Genomic DNA, 18312 nt, shown 5'->3' with positions numbered 1-18312 from the left:
AGCATACAAATAAATAATCGTGTGTACACTTTCATCATAAAGTATGTAAACCAGAGGAATGACTATGTGGGAAGTTGGATATTGTATGCGCCACAAATATCTGATACAAACAGGAAATGAGGACATTTTTACAACATGTTCCATCTTGTCATTGTTCCAGACACCTCACAAAGAGGTGGAGTCCTGCGTGGGTACTGTGTGAGATGACATTTCACCTTCTTCCTTTCACCCCTTGGGCAGGAGACAACATTTGTAAGCAAAATAAATAAAAGCAGCTAAATCCAGTTCCTAAGCAATGAATCTTTTGCTAAAATATGAGATGAATCCTCCTGAAGGCAGGGCTTACCATCAACCATCTAGTGGTCATAGGTGCGTCACAGTAGAACCGAACGGAGAACAGAAATTGTTTTCTAATCACATCGGCAGAAACACATAAGGAACAGCGTGTCCTGAAGCTCAAGCCACCATTGAGACCATAAATTACTCTCAGAACAGTATTAACTAAGTGAAAACAAAGCTGCCAGTATTTGACTCTGTAGAGAAGCACACAGCCAGAATTGAAAGCATTTTAACATTAAAGGTGTGGAGAATATGCCCACATAGTGACTTATAAATAATTTTGAAATAAAGTTGAAAATGGTCCACACTGACTCACAGAATGGTTCTCATTTACAAAGTGTTTCATGTCCCCTGCCCATTGAGTGCTTGTTTATTAAATATTTTGGCTAATTTCAGTGACCAATAAGAGTGCAGTACTCTCAGCTCTCAGATCAGTTAACACATATTACCATTTTTAAATCTATTCCACATACAAAAAAATATGTCTGTAGATTCTGTTTTCCGGATTCCACATTCCAGAGGTGGCATAACTTGAATTGAAATTTTCCATTTCCCACCTTTAGATCAATCCAGACAACCTGGATCACAGAACTGTCGCACCTCTACTTGAAAATAACCTACTGAATGTCGCTTTATTTGCCGCCATATTGAAAATGACATCAAACGGCAGTTTGTTGTAACAGTGTAACGGTAAATAACAGTTCTGTTATTTTTTTTTTTATATTTATAGTTATTATTATGTTATTATTTTTGATTATAGTTCCTTATTTTGAATGAGATTTTATTTTTATTTTCTCTTTTATTATTTTTTTGTGGTCATTTTTATTATTTAAATTCCAGTGAATAATTCTTTAAATTATCCAGTGAATTATTAATTCTTTCCAGTGGTTAATTTCAAGTAAGAGGTGGGAAAATTCAAAGTCTTCTGGAATGCAACATAAAAATGACCCTGTAATAAGGTCAATCCAGTCTTTTCTGAGGAATCTGCTCACTGACTCCCATCAAGCACCAGTGGACCAATGCCGTCTCACATGTGAAGGCTTTTGCGTATAGCTGTTTGCATAGCTATCTGTTAGGCGTGTCATTTTGCAAAGCTGGTATCCCGTTTCAGGAACTTCTTGTTTTCAATTTCATTGAGGGAAAGGGAAACCGTATAGCATGATGGGTTCTCTCGTCTCCGCAGAATGCTGTCTTTAATAGCCTCTTTTATGACCTACAAAACAAAACACGTAGAATGAAGACCAAAAATGAACTGCAAAAACGGCTGTGAAGGTGTTTGAATCAGAGTTTGAAGGAGTAGAACTGACCTCAATGTTGTTGAGTGTGTTGAACTCCATTAGGTCATGAAGCCTCTTGAAGGCCTGGTTGGAGTATTTGAAGTTGAAAGTAGAGAAGGGAGAGGCTGGATCGTCAAATATGTCGAAGTCGCCAAACTCTATATCCTTGTCTGAATCTCTAGGAACTCCTTCATGAAAACAGAAAAGAGAACAATTAAATCTGACCTTTTCTACAAAGTAGTTCACATGATCTATAATACAAATTTTAATTAGTGAAATAGTATTGAAAAACAGTAATATTGTGAAATATTATTACAAATTAAAAGAACTGTTATTATATATCATCTATTCAGTGTTATTATAGTTAACTAAACCTCAATCCATAAAAAACATTTCCGTTGTTTGAAATAAAAAATAAACATTAACTGAAATAAAAAAAGATTATTTCAGCTAGTTTTCACCATTTCTCTTTTTCATTTAGTTTAACTTGATGTGCTAAAAAAAAACTAAAGCTAAAACTGAAATACAAACTAAAATGAACACCCCGGCCCACAAAAATTACTAAAACTTTAATTAAAATTAAAATTAAAAATATAAAAATAATAATTTTTGTCAAAACCTAGATAACATTTTGTAGGATACTTTTATGAATAGAAAGTTCAAAAGAACAGCAAATATTTGAAATAGAAATCTTTTGGGTCATTATAAATGTCTTTACTGTTACTTTTGACCAATTTAACTTTTGACCGCTACTTGAATCAGCTGGAATGGCTCAGCCACAGTTTATTACAGGTCATATCTGACTTGAAATGAGATGAGAACTGTTTCTGTTATTTAGACTTAAAAAATGTTAAGAACATAAATTCATAAAGGTAGTGAAACTTGACGACTTAACTACTTATTTACTGACTGGTTGTTAAAATGCATGTGTAATATTATAATGACATGCTCTCACCTGGGGCTTTAAAGTTCCGAAAGTCGATGTTGGCCAAGACGAAATGAATGACGGTGGGGCAGTTCTTTTCTCCCTTATTGGGTTTGAACACATAGCACTCTTTCAGACCCTCTCGGTCAAATACTTTTGAATCGATCTTGGGGAATGGCAGCTTATTCATACGGGCCCATTTTTCAGCCAACAGTAATTCCTAACACAGACAAACAAGGACACAATTAGATGACAGTCACACTTTTGAAAAAACAGCTCAGAGAAACATACACTACTGTTAAAAAGTTTGGAGTCAGTAAGATTTTTTGTTTTAAATTGATACTTTTATTCAGCAAGGACACAAAAAATGTATCAAAAGTGACAGTAAAGACATTTACAATGTCTTTAAAATTAAATAAATTTCTATTAATCAAAGAACGCTGAGAAAAATGTTTCCACAAACATATTCACTAAAATGTTCACAGAAGTCTCTGGATAGTATTTTTCTATATATAAAATGTTTTAGTAAAAATATATGTACACTACCATTTAAAAGTTTAGGGTCAGTAAGATTTTTTGAAAGAAATTAATGTTTTTATTCAACAAGCATACATTTAATTGATCAAAAGTGGCAAAAAAGACATTTATAATGCAACAAAAGACTTCTATAATAATGATAATACATTTTGGTAACACTTTATTTTACAATGTCCGTTACATATGTTACATGTATTTACCATAGTAATAACAGTAAATTATGCATAATTACATGCAACTAACCCTACAACCAAATCCTAATCCAACTCTAACCCTAGAGTAAGTACATGTTGTTAATTAATATTACTAAAATATATTATAAAATATAAAATATTACTACTTAAATATAATTACACTGTAACAATGACACGTCAAAATATAGTGTAACCAACAATTTTCTTAATCACCAAATCTGAATATTAGACTGATTTCTGAAGCATCATGTGACTGAAGACTGGATTATTGATCAATGCCGCCTTGTTGAGCCTAAGAGACCCCTTCAAAAACATTTTTAAAAAATCTTACCGGGCCCAAACTTTTGAACGGTAGTGTATATGACCAGAGCAACTGAGCTTAAAGGCAAAAACTGTTAAACCAATAAAAGTAGAATTTCTGTCTACTTCCTATCTATCTGCATTGTGTGACATTTCATACAAACTTGTCTGATGTAAATCCACATTTGAATACATTCATATTATTCTTCATATGTACATGTCATGCACAAGCCTCGGGCAGACAGACACTCACTTTAAATGGCGGGCTGGAGTCACTGGGCCTGGCTGAGAAGTCAAAGGAAATGATTAGGTCAACTCCTCTCTGAGGTCGCAGAATGAGAGGATAGGGAAGGTTAAAGGTCAACCCGCTGTCCACCACATGGATTTTTTTACTCTTCACATCTAGAGGCTCATAGATTCTATCAAACTCATCAGGATCTGCAGAAAAGATTTTTTGTAATGTTACTGTTGTGGTTTGTGGCAATGACCTGTAAAGGAACTACAGGATGTCATCACTAACATTCACCTAGTTGTTTGAGAGTAAAGAATATTCTATGTTGAAAGTTTTGCAACAGTCATCATTTGTTCAACATTACTATACAACTCACATCACTTGAGCTTATCTTTTTTCTCACACCCAACTGTCAACAGGAAGTAGACTGCTGCTGAGCCACAGACACATGCAGGGCTATTATTATCAGTAATTAGCGGATGAGACCCTGCCTTCACTGATCAGCGAGCTAAACAGAATGACACATGAACTTAGACAGCGCTCACAATGTTCTCATTTTAACACAATCAGTGATCTTGTTCTGACGAGCCAAAGATGCTTCCTTTGTGATGTATTAAGGTATTTCTGTATATTTGACCCGTGGGAAAAAAGTTAATCTGCAGTGGGTGTGTTGGTATTTCTTAGATGTGAAGTTTTGAGCTGACTGACTTCCTCCCACTCAGGCACCAAATAATATTCGAAAGCCCATCATCAAGTCCTGTGGCACCTGACCAGATTTCAGCCTATTGTTCCACCTACAGTCCGTCACACCCATTTCTTTTAAACGCATACTTAAAATTCTGGACCAAAACGTTGAAGGTTTAAATCTTGCGAAGGGTGATGCTTGAGTTTTCACTATTGTTACTGTTCATTGTGCTTTTTTTTTTTAAATCAAGATAAAATATATGAACTTCTACTGAAAACTCATGTTGTGTCTGTCTCTATTTATTCTCTCATCACCACTGTTGCACTTTCTTGCTCAATGGGGGGATGGGGGTTAAATCAGTCTTTACAATAAGCGGCTTTTCTTTTTGTAATAGTCTTTCTGTTCTAGGAAGGGGGTCCTCGCAAAGGAATAATAATATCAGGGCGTTCTTGGCTCAAATGTAAATTTGCATAAGCGGCAGATAAATGACTAAGGCTCTATCCCAATTCACCCCTTGGCCCTACCCGTTGTTTTCGAGTGTACCCCTTGGCCCTTAAAACAGAGTTACAAGGGCCAAGGGGTTGAAATATTCCCCTACGAAATGGAACAACCCTTCATGAACCCGATACGTCATCAGTCGTCGGCGATGGCTCTGCCGTTACGGAGTTTTTACAGGATTTCTCCATGACAACGACTGACAATCAGCGCAGCTGCTCTTAACTTTGAGGAAACATGATGATTATAACGTTCCTTCCTCGAAATGTATGTCTTTTCTGTTTCGGAAAGGTAATTTACTATACAATTTCTTAATTTAAATGACTATATCATTATTATAAGAGTAAATAAAGTGCACGGTGGTGTCATCTGGCGCTAAATTTAAATGTTTAACCGTTTGTGAAGCCATCACGCTGGTGATTCGCGATGTATTCTGCGAACTTTCTCGTAGCCCTCCGTTTGGAGTGTGCCTCTGAAAAATCTCCGTTTCGAGGGCTATGTAGCCCTACCCCTCGATCTAAACAAGAATCGGGACACCCTACCCCTTGACGTGAACGCGCAAAACGGAGGGGTAGGGCCAAGGGGTGAATTGGGATTGAGCCTTATTAGTACCTGTAACAGCATCAACCTCCTCATCCACAGAGGTCTGGCTCATGAGGTTGCTGAAGGGAGAGAAGGGTAGGGAAGAGTTCAGGTTGAGTCCCAGCATGAAATTGTGCACCTTGCCGGCACGGCCCTCACGTGTGGTGAACAGGGTGCTGTCCCCCATAATGGAGGTCAACATGCGCTGACCCCAGCTAGCCTGAGCATGACGCTGCCGCTCATCTTCTGCCTCTGCGGACTCCGTGCCTCCTGGAAGAAAGAGAGACAAACAATGATACTCTAGCTCCTTTTTTTTTTTTTTTTACAGATTTTTACCTACTATGGCAATATTTTCACTAAACCAAAAACAAAAAAATATTTGTGTAACATTTTATATGCATCAGAAAATTATACTTATATAGCTTTATATAACTGTATACATTTATTTTTTAACTCTACAAATGTATTCGTTTTTTAGGGTAATAACAGCTGAAAATTATGCAACTATGACATGAAAGTTATGAATGCATACACACTTTTACTGGAAAATGATTACATGATTGCATATGGTGCAAAACATTTAGACAGTTGGATAATGCTACCTTGGTAACAAACGAACAAATAAATAAATAGACAAAACATTAAACAGTAAGATAGATAAGACAGATAGATATATAATGTTAAGCATATCACACAAAACCAAATGTTTAAGGCATTAAAACATGTACATGATGAATAAACATGGGATGTAATGATGCAACACTAAGGGCCCTATTTTAACAATCTAAGCGCATGGTCTGAAGCGCAGGGCGCAAGTTCACTTAGGGCGTGTCCGAATCCACCTTTGCTAGTTTAACGACGGGAAAAAATGGTTGGGTTAAAAAGGGTTATCCCTATTCTATTAATGAGTAATGGGTGTGTTTTGGGCATAATGTGCAAAATAAACAATTAGAGTGTAATTTCCCATTCTCTTTAAAAGCCAGTTGCGCTCACACCAAGGCGGTTTGCTATTTACATGACGGAATTGGCAAGCGGAAAGACTGAACGAGTCTCCAGAGAGCAAATGGATCTGCATGAGGTTAAAGTGCGCAAGTAGACCATCTACGGGACAGGCCGGATTCCACCATATCTTTATGTACACAATATTAATCTTTTACATTGTAATCCTTTTATTTTTAATATTTTGCTAGTTTGTGTGCTGCTGCGTGTCCCTGTGTATGTAATATGCAGAGTGTACGCGCGTTGTGGACCAGCATAAAGGCGCACATTACTAACGCGCTCTTTAAATAACAAAAAAAATGTTGCGTCATTGACTTTAGACCAGGTTTCAGTTCTATTTCAGTTGCCTCAAAATAGCAACGCGCCAACAATGCGCCTGAACACACCTCGTTTTCAGACCAGCCCGCCTATGGGTGCACAAATAGGCGCAAATGCATTTGCTATTTAAACAATGTGACGCAGGACGTGAAAATGATAACTGCGTCGGGCTGAAACTAGCAAAAAACACTTGCGTCGCGCCTGGCGCTGCATTGCGCCAAATGTATGATAGGGCCCTAAATGACTGTCCTGTCAACTGGCCCAAAACTCTTACACGCCAGCGGGGAGTTATTGCTGTGCCTTGAATTGAACTAAGCATGTATGTGAGAGAAAAAAGTAAAAGAGAGTGAAAAGAGCTCTCTCACCTCTTTGAGTTTCCTCATCATTATCTGCTGAATCATCACCCACAATATGCTCTGGCTTAATTTGCTCTGAAAAACAGAAGACACAAACAGTGTTACACACGCAGCCTCTTTCTTTTCCCTGTTCTAAGTTGCAACCTATGGGTGGACCTCAAAAAAAGGCATTTAAATTTTGCATAGATGTATATATAAGGTTTTTGTTTTGCATTGTGATCTCCTGATTCTTAATAGCCAGCCAGCTATATACAAAAAAAACCCAAATGACACATTTGTAGACTAGTTGTTAATCTAAGGGTACGTTTACATGAAAACGATATGCTTAAAACGGAGAAGTTTTTCCTTTGAGTTTTCCGCATACAGACGACACCGTTTTCAAAACTATCTCTATTCACACAGATCCGTGAAAAATGAATAAAAACCCCTGTATTCTGCTGCCAGGCCATTATATGGCGATGAAACAGTATAGACAGAACACGTAATACGCATGTGCATGATGTCATCGTCTCCAGAGATGCGTTTTTGTTGTTTACACGGAGACTGTTTTATAAAAACTTGCATCTTAAAACCCGTTTACACAACATTGCGTTTTCAGGCACCCAAAATGCCGTTGTCGTGTAAACGAACGGCAAAAAGTTGAAGTTTTTAGTTGAAAATGGTGTCGTGTAAACAGCCCCTTAGTGTACATCGTGATAGTGTTTGTTGTGCTGAATTACTATCTTGATCACAGTAATGAGAATGTGGTGGAAAATAAAGTCTCAGAGCAGAAAATCTATAACAGTCCTAAAGTCTTAAAATGTTATTTTATCAAAGTTCAAAGCCTAATTGTATTTATGCAAAGTGCAACATAAACATGAACATGCCGAACAAACTCATCTGTTAGTGTTATATGTTGCTGTACTTCAACTTTGAATATTTGCAGTGGGTTTGACTGAGGTCACACAGCAATAGCGAGTAGATCAGTGTGTTAATCTTATCTTTCTACACCAACACTGTGCACTCATGAGTGTCAACTGTACGTTTGCACTAGAAGAACTAGTAATGGCACATTTTAGTACGTCACAAGAACGTCTTTTCTTGGATAGAAACTCGATGATATGATATCAATCTAAATAGTCCTACATCTGTGTTCTCTTGAAAAATGGTGCAATTTGTACCTTTCATCAAGTTCTTTGGCTCTGATAGCTAGAAGAGTAAGAGAAACAATCTTACTCACCCATCTCCTCCTCCATTGTGCTACTGCTGGTTGTCTCCTTCACCCCCAGAACCCGGTTAAAGAGGATGGAGAAAGCACTCCCCCATACACCTGCAGCACACACTCTTACATCAAACACTTTACATACTACAGCAAACAATGCCTGGAACCGGTAAACAGGATTATGATGGATTATATATTCTGATGTATAGCTCATATTCAAACTCAAAAGGGTGCAAGATGCTTGTGCAAGATTAGTGATCTTGATTCAACATAAGATACATTTATATAAAGAGTTATATATAATAAAGCATGAAAAACATGATTATATCTCTACATCTATTTTTTCAGCCTTTTGATGACATATTTCAGTGCTCGCTTTAAATAGATTTTTTTTTTTAATCAGAGGAACCATCATTTCAACTAAACAGCTGCTGTTGCTAAGTAATTCAAAATCTTTATGTGATAACTAAAATCTTTCAAATACATTCAAAGGTCGTACCTTGTCTTGTAAATGATTAAATGTCATTCATCTTTGTGTTAATTTCCCGAAAAACATGAAATCTCAGAGCTTTCTGTCCCTCCATTGACAGCTACGCAACTGACACTTTGGTGCTTCAAAAAGTTCAAAAAGAGATCTTAAACCTAATCCATATGAATTTGAATGTGAATTTTCCAAAGATTAACAATGAGTTTGGAATGACAGGAGGGTGAGTAATTTATGAAAGAAGTTTCATTTTTGGGTTTCATCAGGAATATTCAATACATCCAATGGGAAGTATGAGTAATTGTAAAGTACATGAGTGACTGTACCGTTGTCACTACATGGGTATTGAGGTAGTCTAAATGAGTAAACCCTTCTGTTAAAATACAGAGCAATCCCAGTCTTACCCATGAGGAAATGTAAGGGGTTTTCCTCATATTGTTTCACAACACAGCCCATGAAGAACTTGCTCCCAAACAGTCCTGGAGACATGAAGGTGCCATATTTGGCCATGCCAATCTCATATGGGGTGAACTCCACCCAGTCTGATTGAAATAGGAAAAAATGGGAAAAATAGGGGAAAAAATGACATGCAAAGACATTGTAAAATATTACATTTTACTACTAAAATAATACTATACGACTCAAGTCCACTCAAATGCAAAGAGTAATTTACAGCAAGTGACTCGCTTGACAAAAACTAACTTACAATTACTTCCACTTCCGCCATCACCTGCTTAGTCACATCCTCTGATCCCATTCAACAGAAAACAACCTACCCACACATTGACTAGTACACTAGTCTCTAAAAATAGTGTCTACACTTATGAGAGGAGCTGTGTAATTTCAGACTGACTTCACGGTGGGTCAATCATTAGGCCCCATAACAAATATTTGCATGTTTTCCACAGTATTAAGCAAATATAAACAAATCGATAGTGTTCAGCTTCCATGGAGGCTAGGAGGAGGTGTCATACAAATTTTGACTATTTTGTTTATCATGACAAGTATTGACAGTCTTTTCTCATTCCATTTTGACAATAATTATACATTCATACAGCAATAAATAACGGACAATGCAATACAATGTACCATTCTAATGTTATTATTTGCTGGTATTTGTAGCCCATTTAATGTGAACTTTCTTCTTACCAGCAAACATGAGCTCAGAGACATCAGGTTTGACGTGCAGACAGGTGAAGAGAGGCATCGGGCTCTGACCTTCATTAATTTTTCCCTGCAAGGCGCTCAGTTTAGTGTCCATTCTCTGTGCAAAACACGCAAAAACACACAAAGTAAGCGTAATGATCAAACTTTTTTACACAGCATCTGTCGAGGTGGAGGGAAGTCAAAATTGTAAATTAACAATGTTTTTTACATAGCGTTCTCTAAAAGGTTGGTACCAAGAAGTGTATTATAATCAGGGTTTCTGCAGGTTTTATGAAGGTAATTTTTTAATACCTTTTTAAGACCAAGTAAAGAAAATTTAAGGAATCAATTGAAGACAAAACAATATGTCTATATGTTCTCAAAATGTAAATGTCTAGGGAGAAACACAATAAGTTGCATTTGCAACACTTCAGAGTTTGAAAATACATAGATATCCATAACTTTTTAATTCATTTTACCATCCAAAAGTAGCTTCAATCCCAACCACTAGAATATGGAAATAACTTTTACAGTACCTTCTGATTGCACTGCAAAAAGTGATAAACGTCCCCAGTATTTTTGTCTTGTTTTCAAGTGCAATTGTCTAAAGATTCTTAAATCAAGATACATTTACTTGAGATGCAAAATTACATGAAATATAAAGTCTTGTTTTCTGTAAAATTGATCAAAATGAAGCGAGTTTATGACTGAAACCAGGACAAATATCTGCCAATTGGCTTAATTCAAAAATCAGCTTAATTCAAAGGGAAGTTTTCATAACTCATTGACTACTACAGTTGCATCTCAAGTAAATCAAAGATGTTTAGATATTTGTATTGGACAACAGGACAAAAAATACTGAGGAAGATATTCATTTTTGCAGTGCATGACTTATTTAAGACTTTCTATTCTGATTCAAGACTGTTTTTAAGGCCTTCATTTGTGCAAAGGATAATACCAGGGTTCGTACAAGGTACTTAAAGTGCTTGAAGCACTTGAATTCGATTTTTTGACATTTAAGTCCTCGAAAACCCTGTTTAATTATATTGATAAAACAATCTTTTCACGCAAAGTTAACGCTGCAGCCCACCTGCTGTGGATATAGAGCCATTTCGCATGGCTATGAGCATGATATTGCTTATATAAATATTCAAATACATGATACAACTTTCATTCTTCAGGTCAATCATATATTCATGAGAATAAAAACATTTAATAAGGAAAGCGATAGCTTTGTCATAGTATGGTTAAAGCTCAATGGTTAAAGTTACCACAGTCATTGCATGTGTTGCAATTTATTTGTACAATTTTGTTTTATTAGTTTATTTTTATTTATCTTTTTTAGAATTTGAAAGATAATCAAGATATCGTTTGACAAGTAAGATCTCTGATTGTAGTCCTTGAAAACCAAAAAGTAGTGCTTGAAGAGTATTTGAAAGTCTTGGAATTTAATTTTACTGTATCTGTACGAACCCTGTAATAAAGACTTTTTAAAACCTTTTAAAAGCCAAAGAAACACTGATAATTTAAGGAACAGTGCATTTATAAAAAATAAATCAAATCTTTTGGAACATTATAAATGTCTTTACTGTCCCTTTTGATAAATTTTACGTGTCCATGCTGAATAAAAGTATCAATTACTTTCTTTCTTTAATAAAAAACCCCACCTTACTGATCCCAAACTTTTGAACGGTAGTGTACAGTAGTGCCTTCTCTTATTGAGAAGTATCTTCCTGATTTACAGGGACCTTCCCCAAAAGAGAAGGGTCCATTTGCATTTGGATGCATAATAGAGAGACAACTAACAAAGGAGTCTTTGTACTTGACCAGTGTATAAATAGAGTACAGTGCAGCACAGTTCATGCCGCTCTTGATGTCCTACTGCAGTAAGAACTTTCAATAACCCAGTTTGTATTCTTGCACACGGTATCTCACCGCAGGAATGAGAGTCTCTCCTATCAACATCCCGAAGATGTCAGTGAAGGTGACAGGCTGTCCGGCCGATTTCTTCTTCCACAGTGCTTTGACGTACCGGTTGACATTTTGGGGCAGGAGCAGTTTGAGTGGGTTATTGCTGACCCTGGTCATCAGCTCCTTATTAATATCCACTGGGCCTTTCGCAGGAAACTCAGGGTGCGAATACAGCATGGACATATACCTGTGGAAATATAGCCAAGATTTGTTCAAGTGTTCGGAATGGTTTCAAATGCGTGTAAGCAAGTTTAAATATCTGAATATTCTGCTTTTACTGACCACGTTGATCCAGAAAGTCCTGCCATGTATGTTGCACAGTCAAGCACCCCCGATTCATACAGAGCCTTCATCACACCAGAGAAGCCCACCATCGCACGGAAACCCCCTCCAGAGCCCACTATGGCGATAGTGGGAACCTGAGCACAGATTGAACTGAAATCACACAGGATCTCTAACACTAGCCACACAATCCTTTTTTTAGTATAGCATGGTTCATAAGGCAGTTTGTGTGGTTTTTGACTTTACCTCTCTCGGTGAGGCTGGAAGGAAGCGTGGGTTTTCCATTTTGAGAAGCTTCTTGATGCTGAGCATAACTCTGTCCCTGCGCTTCTTCATGAAAAGCTTCTCCTGATCACACAGTGCCATGCTGAAGCGCAAGTCTGTGGACGAACTGTACAAAAATTATTCACTTTCAGTCCCTCATTCATTCTTATTTGATAAACCAACAAAACAAAATCAATATGAACCACCACAAAGGGACCACAAAAGGGAACTCAAATAGCCACTATGTGCAGGAATAAAAATACATACCACACTTCTAAGAACAAGTCGAGGAACACTTTGGTCGTCTAGCAAGAATCAGAGAATAATAGTAAACAACACGACACTTAGAATTAGTAACCATGATGCTCAAGTTAATGTATGATTTTAATTCACAACAGGTTCAAGGTGTAAACCAAAATGAGCTTTTACCTTGCCGATAGAGAGGGCCACTTGCTCTGTATGCCCCACTTTGAGCTTTGTGAGGGAATATTTAGCTGTGCCCAGAGTTTCATCCATTACATAATTAGCATCCATCAGTGTCATCTAAAAAAACAGCATTCAAACAGTATTATAACATACAGTAGTGCTGATGTATTTTCTAATACTTCTAAACTGCAATACAACACCTTTATGGATTCTACATAAACCATATACAGTACTGTACATGCCAACAACAGCATAGGCACACTTTTAAAGCAAAACCTTTCACAAAAATAACTTTGTTATGTTTTAAACTATAAAAAACAACAACTGACATGTAAATGTAACAAACTCGTGACCCCAAAACCGAGGTACGTACCGAACTTCTGTGAACCGTTACACCCCTAATGTGTATATATATATAGGGATTGTCTGGGCTTGCTATGTGTTTTAGTATTGACCTAGTTTTCAGTTAGTTGCTATGGTTTTTTATTGATCTGGTAATGTGTTACACCCGTTGTTAATTTAGGCTGCGTTTACACTTGCCATTAACATGCGATCACGTGATCCGATCAAGCAGATCGGATCATAAGCCAATCAGGACAAGGTGCGTTTACACCTGTCCACATCAAGTGGCTTCTGTATCTGGATAACAGATCGGATCTCGCATTCCCGCAAAAATAAAAAATAAAAATGGATGGCTCCGGTGCAAAGTCGACCTAAAGTGGTGGGTTTTCTTTTAAAAACAGTTTTCAGTCGGGGGACATTTTATAAATCTCTCAAAATGAGGAGGATGAAGAGGTTGCAAGTAGGCTACTAATAATGTGTAAAAACGGTACAGAGAAACGTATGGGTCCGAGAACGTTGCCAGCTGTGGTGGGAAAAATGCACGTTCTTTACAGAAAATTAATGGTTCTGCAACTTTACGGTGCGAACTGCGAAGGCAAACATTTCAGTATATTTGCGATGTAGCCTACATGTACTTCGCACTCGACTGTATCGCAAAACCACACAGCTCTCAGTTCCGGAGAGAGGAGGGGGAATAAAGACAGTGGGCGGGGTTTTGTGTGATGTCCACCTGTGAATGCAGACACGATGGCTGGATTGCGTTTACATGACACTGAGATCCGATCACAATGCGTCCTCGACTACCTCCGATCCTGGACACGCTGATCGGATAACATTCCGATCAGAAGCGCGTTTACACTTGTCTTTTCAATGCGTATGTGGACAACATCCGGATACAGGTCGCATGTTAATGCCAAGTGTAAACGCAGCCATAGTTTCACCCAGCACCGCATTGTTAAGAGTTTGTGTTCCCGCCCTGCCTCCCCTCTGCCTGTTTCTAGTCAGCCAAGTGAGATGTCTGCCTGTTCCGCTTTGACCAAGAGGGTCAGTCCTGAAATTTATGTCTGTCGTGTATCGTCCAAGAAAACTTTTTGTGAACCCCTTCCTGCACTGTCTCCTCACAGCCCTTTAGCTCCTCCTACGCCTGCTCCACCCATCTGCTTGGATTCGCCTTGGGCTTTGTGTTTGCCACTCCAGCCCTGGATTTTCAACCCACTAGATACGCCTAGAAGCTCCAGGCCCGTAACTCCACCTCGGTCTGTCGAGCAGTCAGCTCCGCCTTGGCTCCTCGCCACCTCGGCTCCACCTGGGACCGTTGACTCCCTATGACTCCACTCAGCTTCCTTGTCCCTCCAGCTCTGCCTTGATCAGTCGTAACTCTTCCTGTTTCATGGACTTCCAGGACTTCAGCTGCGCTTCGTGTCTCCACCCCTTCGGCTTCTCCTTCCTTCCAGCTCCGCCTTGGTCCTCAGTCACTCTGCCTTGGTCTCAGTTCTCTGACACCCTGGCTCCACCCTTCCCTGCAGGACTTTTGTGTCACCCTTCTGTTCGTCATCTTCGCCTAGGTCTCCACAGCCAGCAGCTCCATCTCAGTCAGTCGTCCCCTGGTTCCAGCTGCTAAGCCTCTACCATGGCTCATCCCTCCCTTGACTCCGCCGTGGGCCTGCGTCCTGGCCTACCTGCTGGGTATTCCACCCTGGCTCCTTCCACCTTCGTTTCCGCCCTGGCCCTGCCTGTCCCGTGTTCCTGCCCAACAACCACACCCTAAGCCCCCTCCTGTCCTCCTCTAATGGACTTTGGTTTTGACATTGTTTATTGTTATAAGGCACGCCCTCTTGGTACTGATACTGCTGCAAATAGATCATTCTGACAACAGCCGGTATGCTCTACACGGAAATCTGATCTCACGATCATCGAGTCAATCTGTGATCACATGAAGAAATGGAAAAAGCATCTTAGAGACGTTGCCACAGTTCTTCTGGATTTAGTCTGTCTCAGTTTTTTCTGTATGTTAATTACCAGATGCCATTACAATTAATGGCAAAAATGTATGTTTGGAAATGTAAAATGATATTTCCTGCTGACACACTACAGCAAAAGATATACATAACTGGCTTAAAAACTTTTTTTTTTTGTGGAGACAATACTGTTACGTGCCTAAAACTTTTGCACAGTACTGTATACACATGAAGTAATTTAGAGTATGGATTTTTCACCTCCAAAACATTGGGTACATTGGGATCCAATACAAAGTCAAAAGTTTCGTTCCACTTCGGGTTAATGTCATTATTTATGTGGCGTGTTCGTTTCCTTGACTCTGGTGTGGTTGGAATTGACAGTTCCACGTAAGGGTCTGGGGTGTCCACTGTGAACAAACACATAATCACTCAAGTATGAATGCTCATTTGAGGGTTTCTTCAAATAGCAAGAAGACTGCACAAAAATATACTCACATAAATCACCAAATGCTCCTTTAGTCACATTTTCAGCTCTCACCACAATCACTTTCAATCTATGAGAATACTGATGCTCAACCTGCACATTTGAAAGATCCACAATGGCAGGGATTTAGAGTGGCAAAGGCATCTATGTAGGCTATAAAGGAAGCTCATTTAACTACTGAAGTAGGAAATAGACAACAGGTTATTCCCAAACAGAATTATGGCTATGGCTAAGCAGAAGATACAGTATGTCTCTAATGTCATCATTTCAGCATGTTGTCACATGCAAATGAATCCAACCACTGAAGCTTTATAGTTTTCCATTTCTAACTTTCTTAGAGTCTCAAAAAGGTAAAGCACATTGATAAAAACAACAAATAAATTATGACATAAATAAATGTGGTACCACTTTAAAATAAGGTTAATTAGTTAACTTTAGTTAATGTATTAACTAACATGTACTAACAATGAGCAATACATATGTTACAGTATTTATTAATCTTTGTTAAAGTTAGTTAATAAAAAATCCAGCTGTTCATTGTTCATGGTGCATTAACTAATGTTAACAAATACAACCTTTGATTTTTATAATGTATTAGTAAATGTTAATGTATAAATGTTGAAATTAATATTAACTTATTAATTAATGCTGTATAAGTATAACTAATGTTAACTAATGAACCTTAGTGTTACCATAAATGTTAACATTAGTGACCAATGAACCCTGACGCTTCTGTTATGCATTCATTTTAATTAAACAAGCTCTACTTTCTAAAAAAAAGCTAAACGTTTCTCATTGACATCATGATGCTTTAAAGTTAAAGTGTAACTTACTATGATGTACTGATAGGGGTCTATGGATGACATTCTGACAGCAATTTGGAGGTCAAGAAGGCACTTTATTTCAAGACAGTCCGGAAAACAACTGTCAAATTAGACAATAAAAAAGAGAAAGAAAAAAACGCACAAGAGGTTGAAACATGATACTTGTCGAATAACAGAGTTCAACGTCTTGAGACCCAAAAGTTCGCTCTCAGTTCAGAGGAAAGTATGATAGAAACTGTTGAAGCAGGATTTTGTTGCATAAGTCATTTACACGCGTGGATACTTAACGTTTTACGACTTTACAGAGAAATTAAACATCCAAGAACTTACCATAACTGGTGGTACAGTGATGTTGGACCCTCTCCGACAAGAAATTCAATTCAGGAAGCCAGGAGGAATGCTCAATACTGGGCGGACTAAAGATGTGTCATGAATGAATCGTTCAGTTGAGACCGTTCATTGTAAGGTTTCGATCGAACCGATTCGCAAAGCGTTTGTAAATCATTCGACTGAGAATGGTCGAATATATCATCATATAATATGAGGTAGGTGAAATGTTGGAACCATAAACATAGCACATTTATTTTGATTTTCTGGCAAAACAGTAAAGGGCCACCAACAGGGTTTAAATTAGACAGACTGCATCAAACCACACAAGTAGTAGCCTATGATAAATAGGCTACAAACAATACTAAAACGTAAACGGAATTATCAGTGGTAATATCAGTATTGAACAAAATATGAATTAACCACAAACAAGAAAACGTCATGGGATCACCAGAGCCGTTGGGGATCACTTGATCGATGATGACTCAAATGACTGGTGAATGGGTTTCCTGAACCGGTTCAAAGAAATTAATCATTCAAACGAATCGATTCGCTAAAATCAGTTAAATTTTTGGGCGGACGCAAACTCTTCCCCCGCCCCGGTTCTTCAAATTTCAACTCTGATGGACACATGAAAAGGACCCCGATGGGTGCTATTTTAGCGCTAGACTTAGTTGTCTTTATGTTTCTTTTTTCTCTCTGTAGGCTAAATCTGAAAGGTCGTTACATGTTTAAAGGTTTTCATTTGAGATTTATTTCTTAATAAAAAATTCAATTATAACACATACTCAGAATCCATGAAAGATTACTACGAATGAATAGCGACATTTGCTCTAGGTGGCGCTCATGAGCTGGAAAGGAATGCCTGTATGCTATCAATGCAGTAGCCTAAGTTATCGTCTGATTTTTATCATACGGTTTACGCAGAAATGTTTCCTTTTTTCCACCCGAAGCCATGTCTATAAAACAGTTAGCCTACTTTACCCGAAACAGATACAGCCTATTTTGGAAGTAGGCCAACTCAAACAAAAAAAATAATTAGGCTATATAAACATTTGAGTAGGACTTGTTGTTCAATTAAAAAAATCCCGAATTGCCTAGATTGTAAATCTGAAAAATCTTTTAGGTTTATTTTTTTATATATATATATTTGTCAACGGTTTTTACCAATAGTTACTACATTAATCACTTTTATTTTTTTAATAATAAATGAATGGCTACCTTTTCCCAAATATAAATCCTTGATGAATGTGCACCTTGTGGAAAAATGCAGTCGTTAGGTTTGACGTTACAAACCTTTTTTTCTAATCATCTTGGAAATTGCGCAAGATAACTTCCCCCTCAAACAGTTTAAAAGGCGCAGG

The 18312-nt window shown here is 37.8% G+C and overlaps 2 protein-coding genes across 2 annotated transcripts in view; both read right to left on the bottom strand.

Annotated features, from left to right (window-relative positions):
• Positions 1–18312, bottom strand: part of arpc5a (actin related protein 2/3 complex, subunit 5A) — a 110998-nt gene that overhangs the window by 19379 nt on the left and 73307 nt on the right. The window lies entirely within an intron of this gene.
• Positions 1209–17055, bottom strand: pla2g4aa (phospholipase A2, group IVAa (cytosolic, calcium-dependent)). Its single transcript, XM_056244676.1, has 18 exons — positions 16952–17055; positions 16631–16721; positions 15809–15890; positions 15572–15720; positions 13017–13130; positions 12855–12892; positions 12570–12714; positions 12324–12460; positions 12006–12228; positions 10074–10188; positions 9329–9466; positions 8459–8548; positions 7249–7314; positions 5597–5836; positions 3826–4010; positions 2572–2761; positions 1647–1804; positions 1209–1552 (listed from the first exon to the last, which is right to left on the bottom strand). Exons 2-18 carry the CDS (start codon positions 16661–16663, stop codon positions 1421–1423), a joined length of 2235 nt encoding a protein of 744 aa, XP_056100651.1. The 5' UTR covers positions 16664–16721; positions 16952–17055; the 3' UTR covers positions 1209–1420.

The sequence above is a fragment of the Rhinichthys klamathensis genome, unplaced genomic scaffold, assembly GCF_029890125.1.
Source record: "Rhinichthys klamathensis goyatoka isolate OS25496 unplaced genomic scaffold, OSU_Roscu_1.1 h1tg001043l_1, whole genome shotgun sequence".
Taxonomy (NCBI): domain Eukaryota; kingdom Metazoa; phylum Chordata; class Actinopteri; order Cypriniformes; family Leuciscidae; genus Rhinichthys; species Rhinichthys klamathensis.
This window is presented reverse-complemented; position numbering and strand designations above follow the sequence as displayed.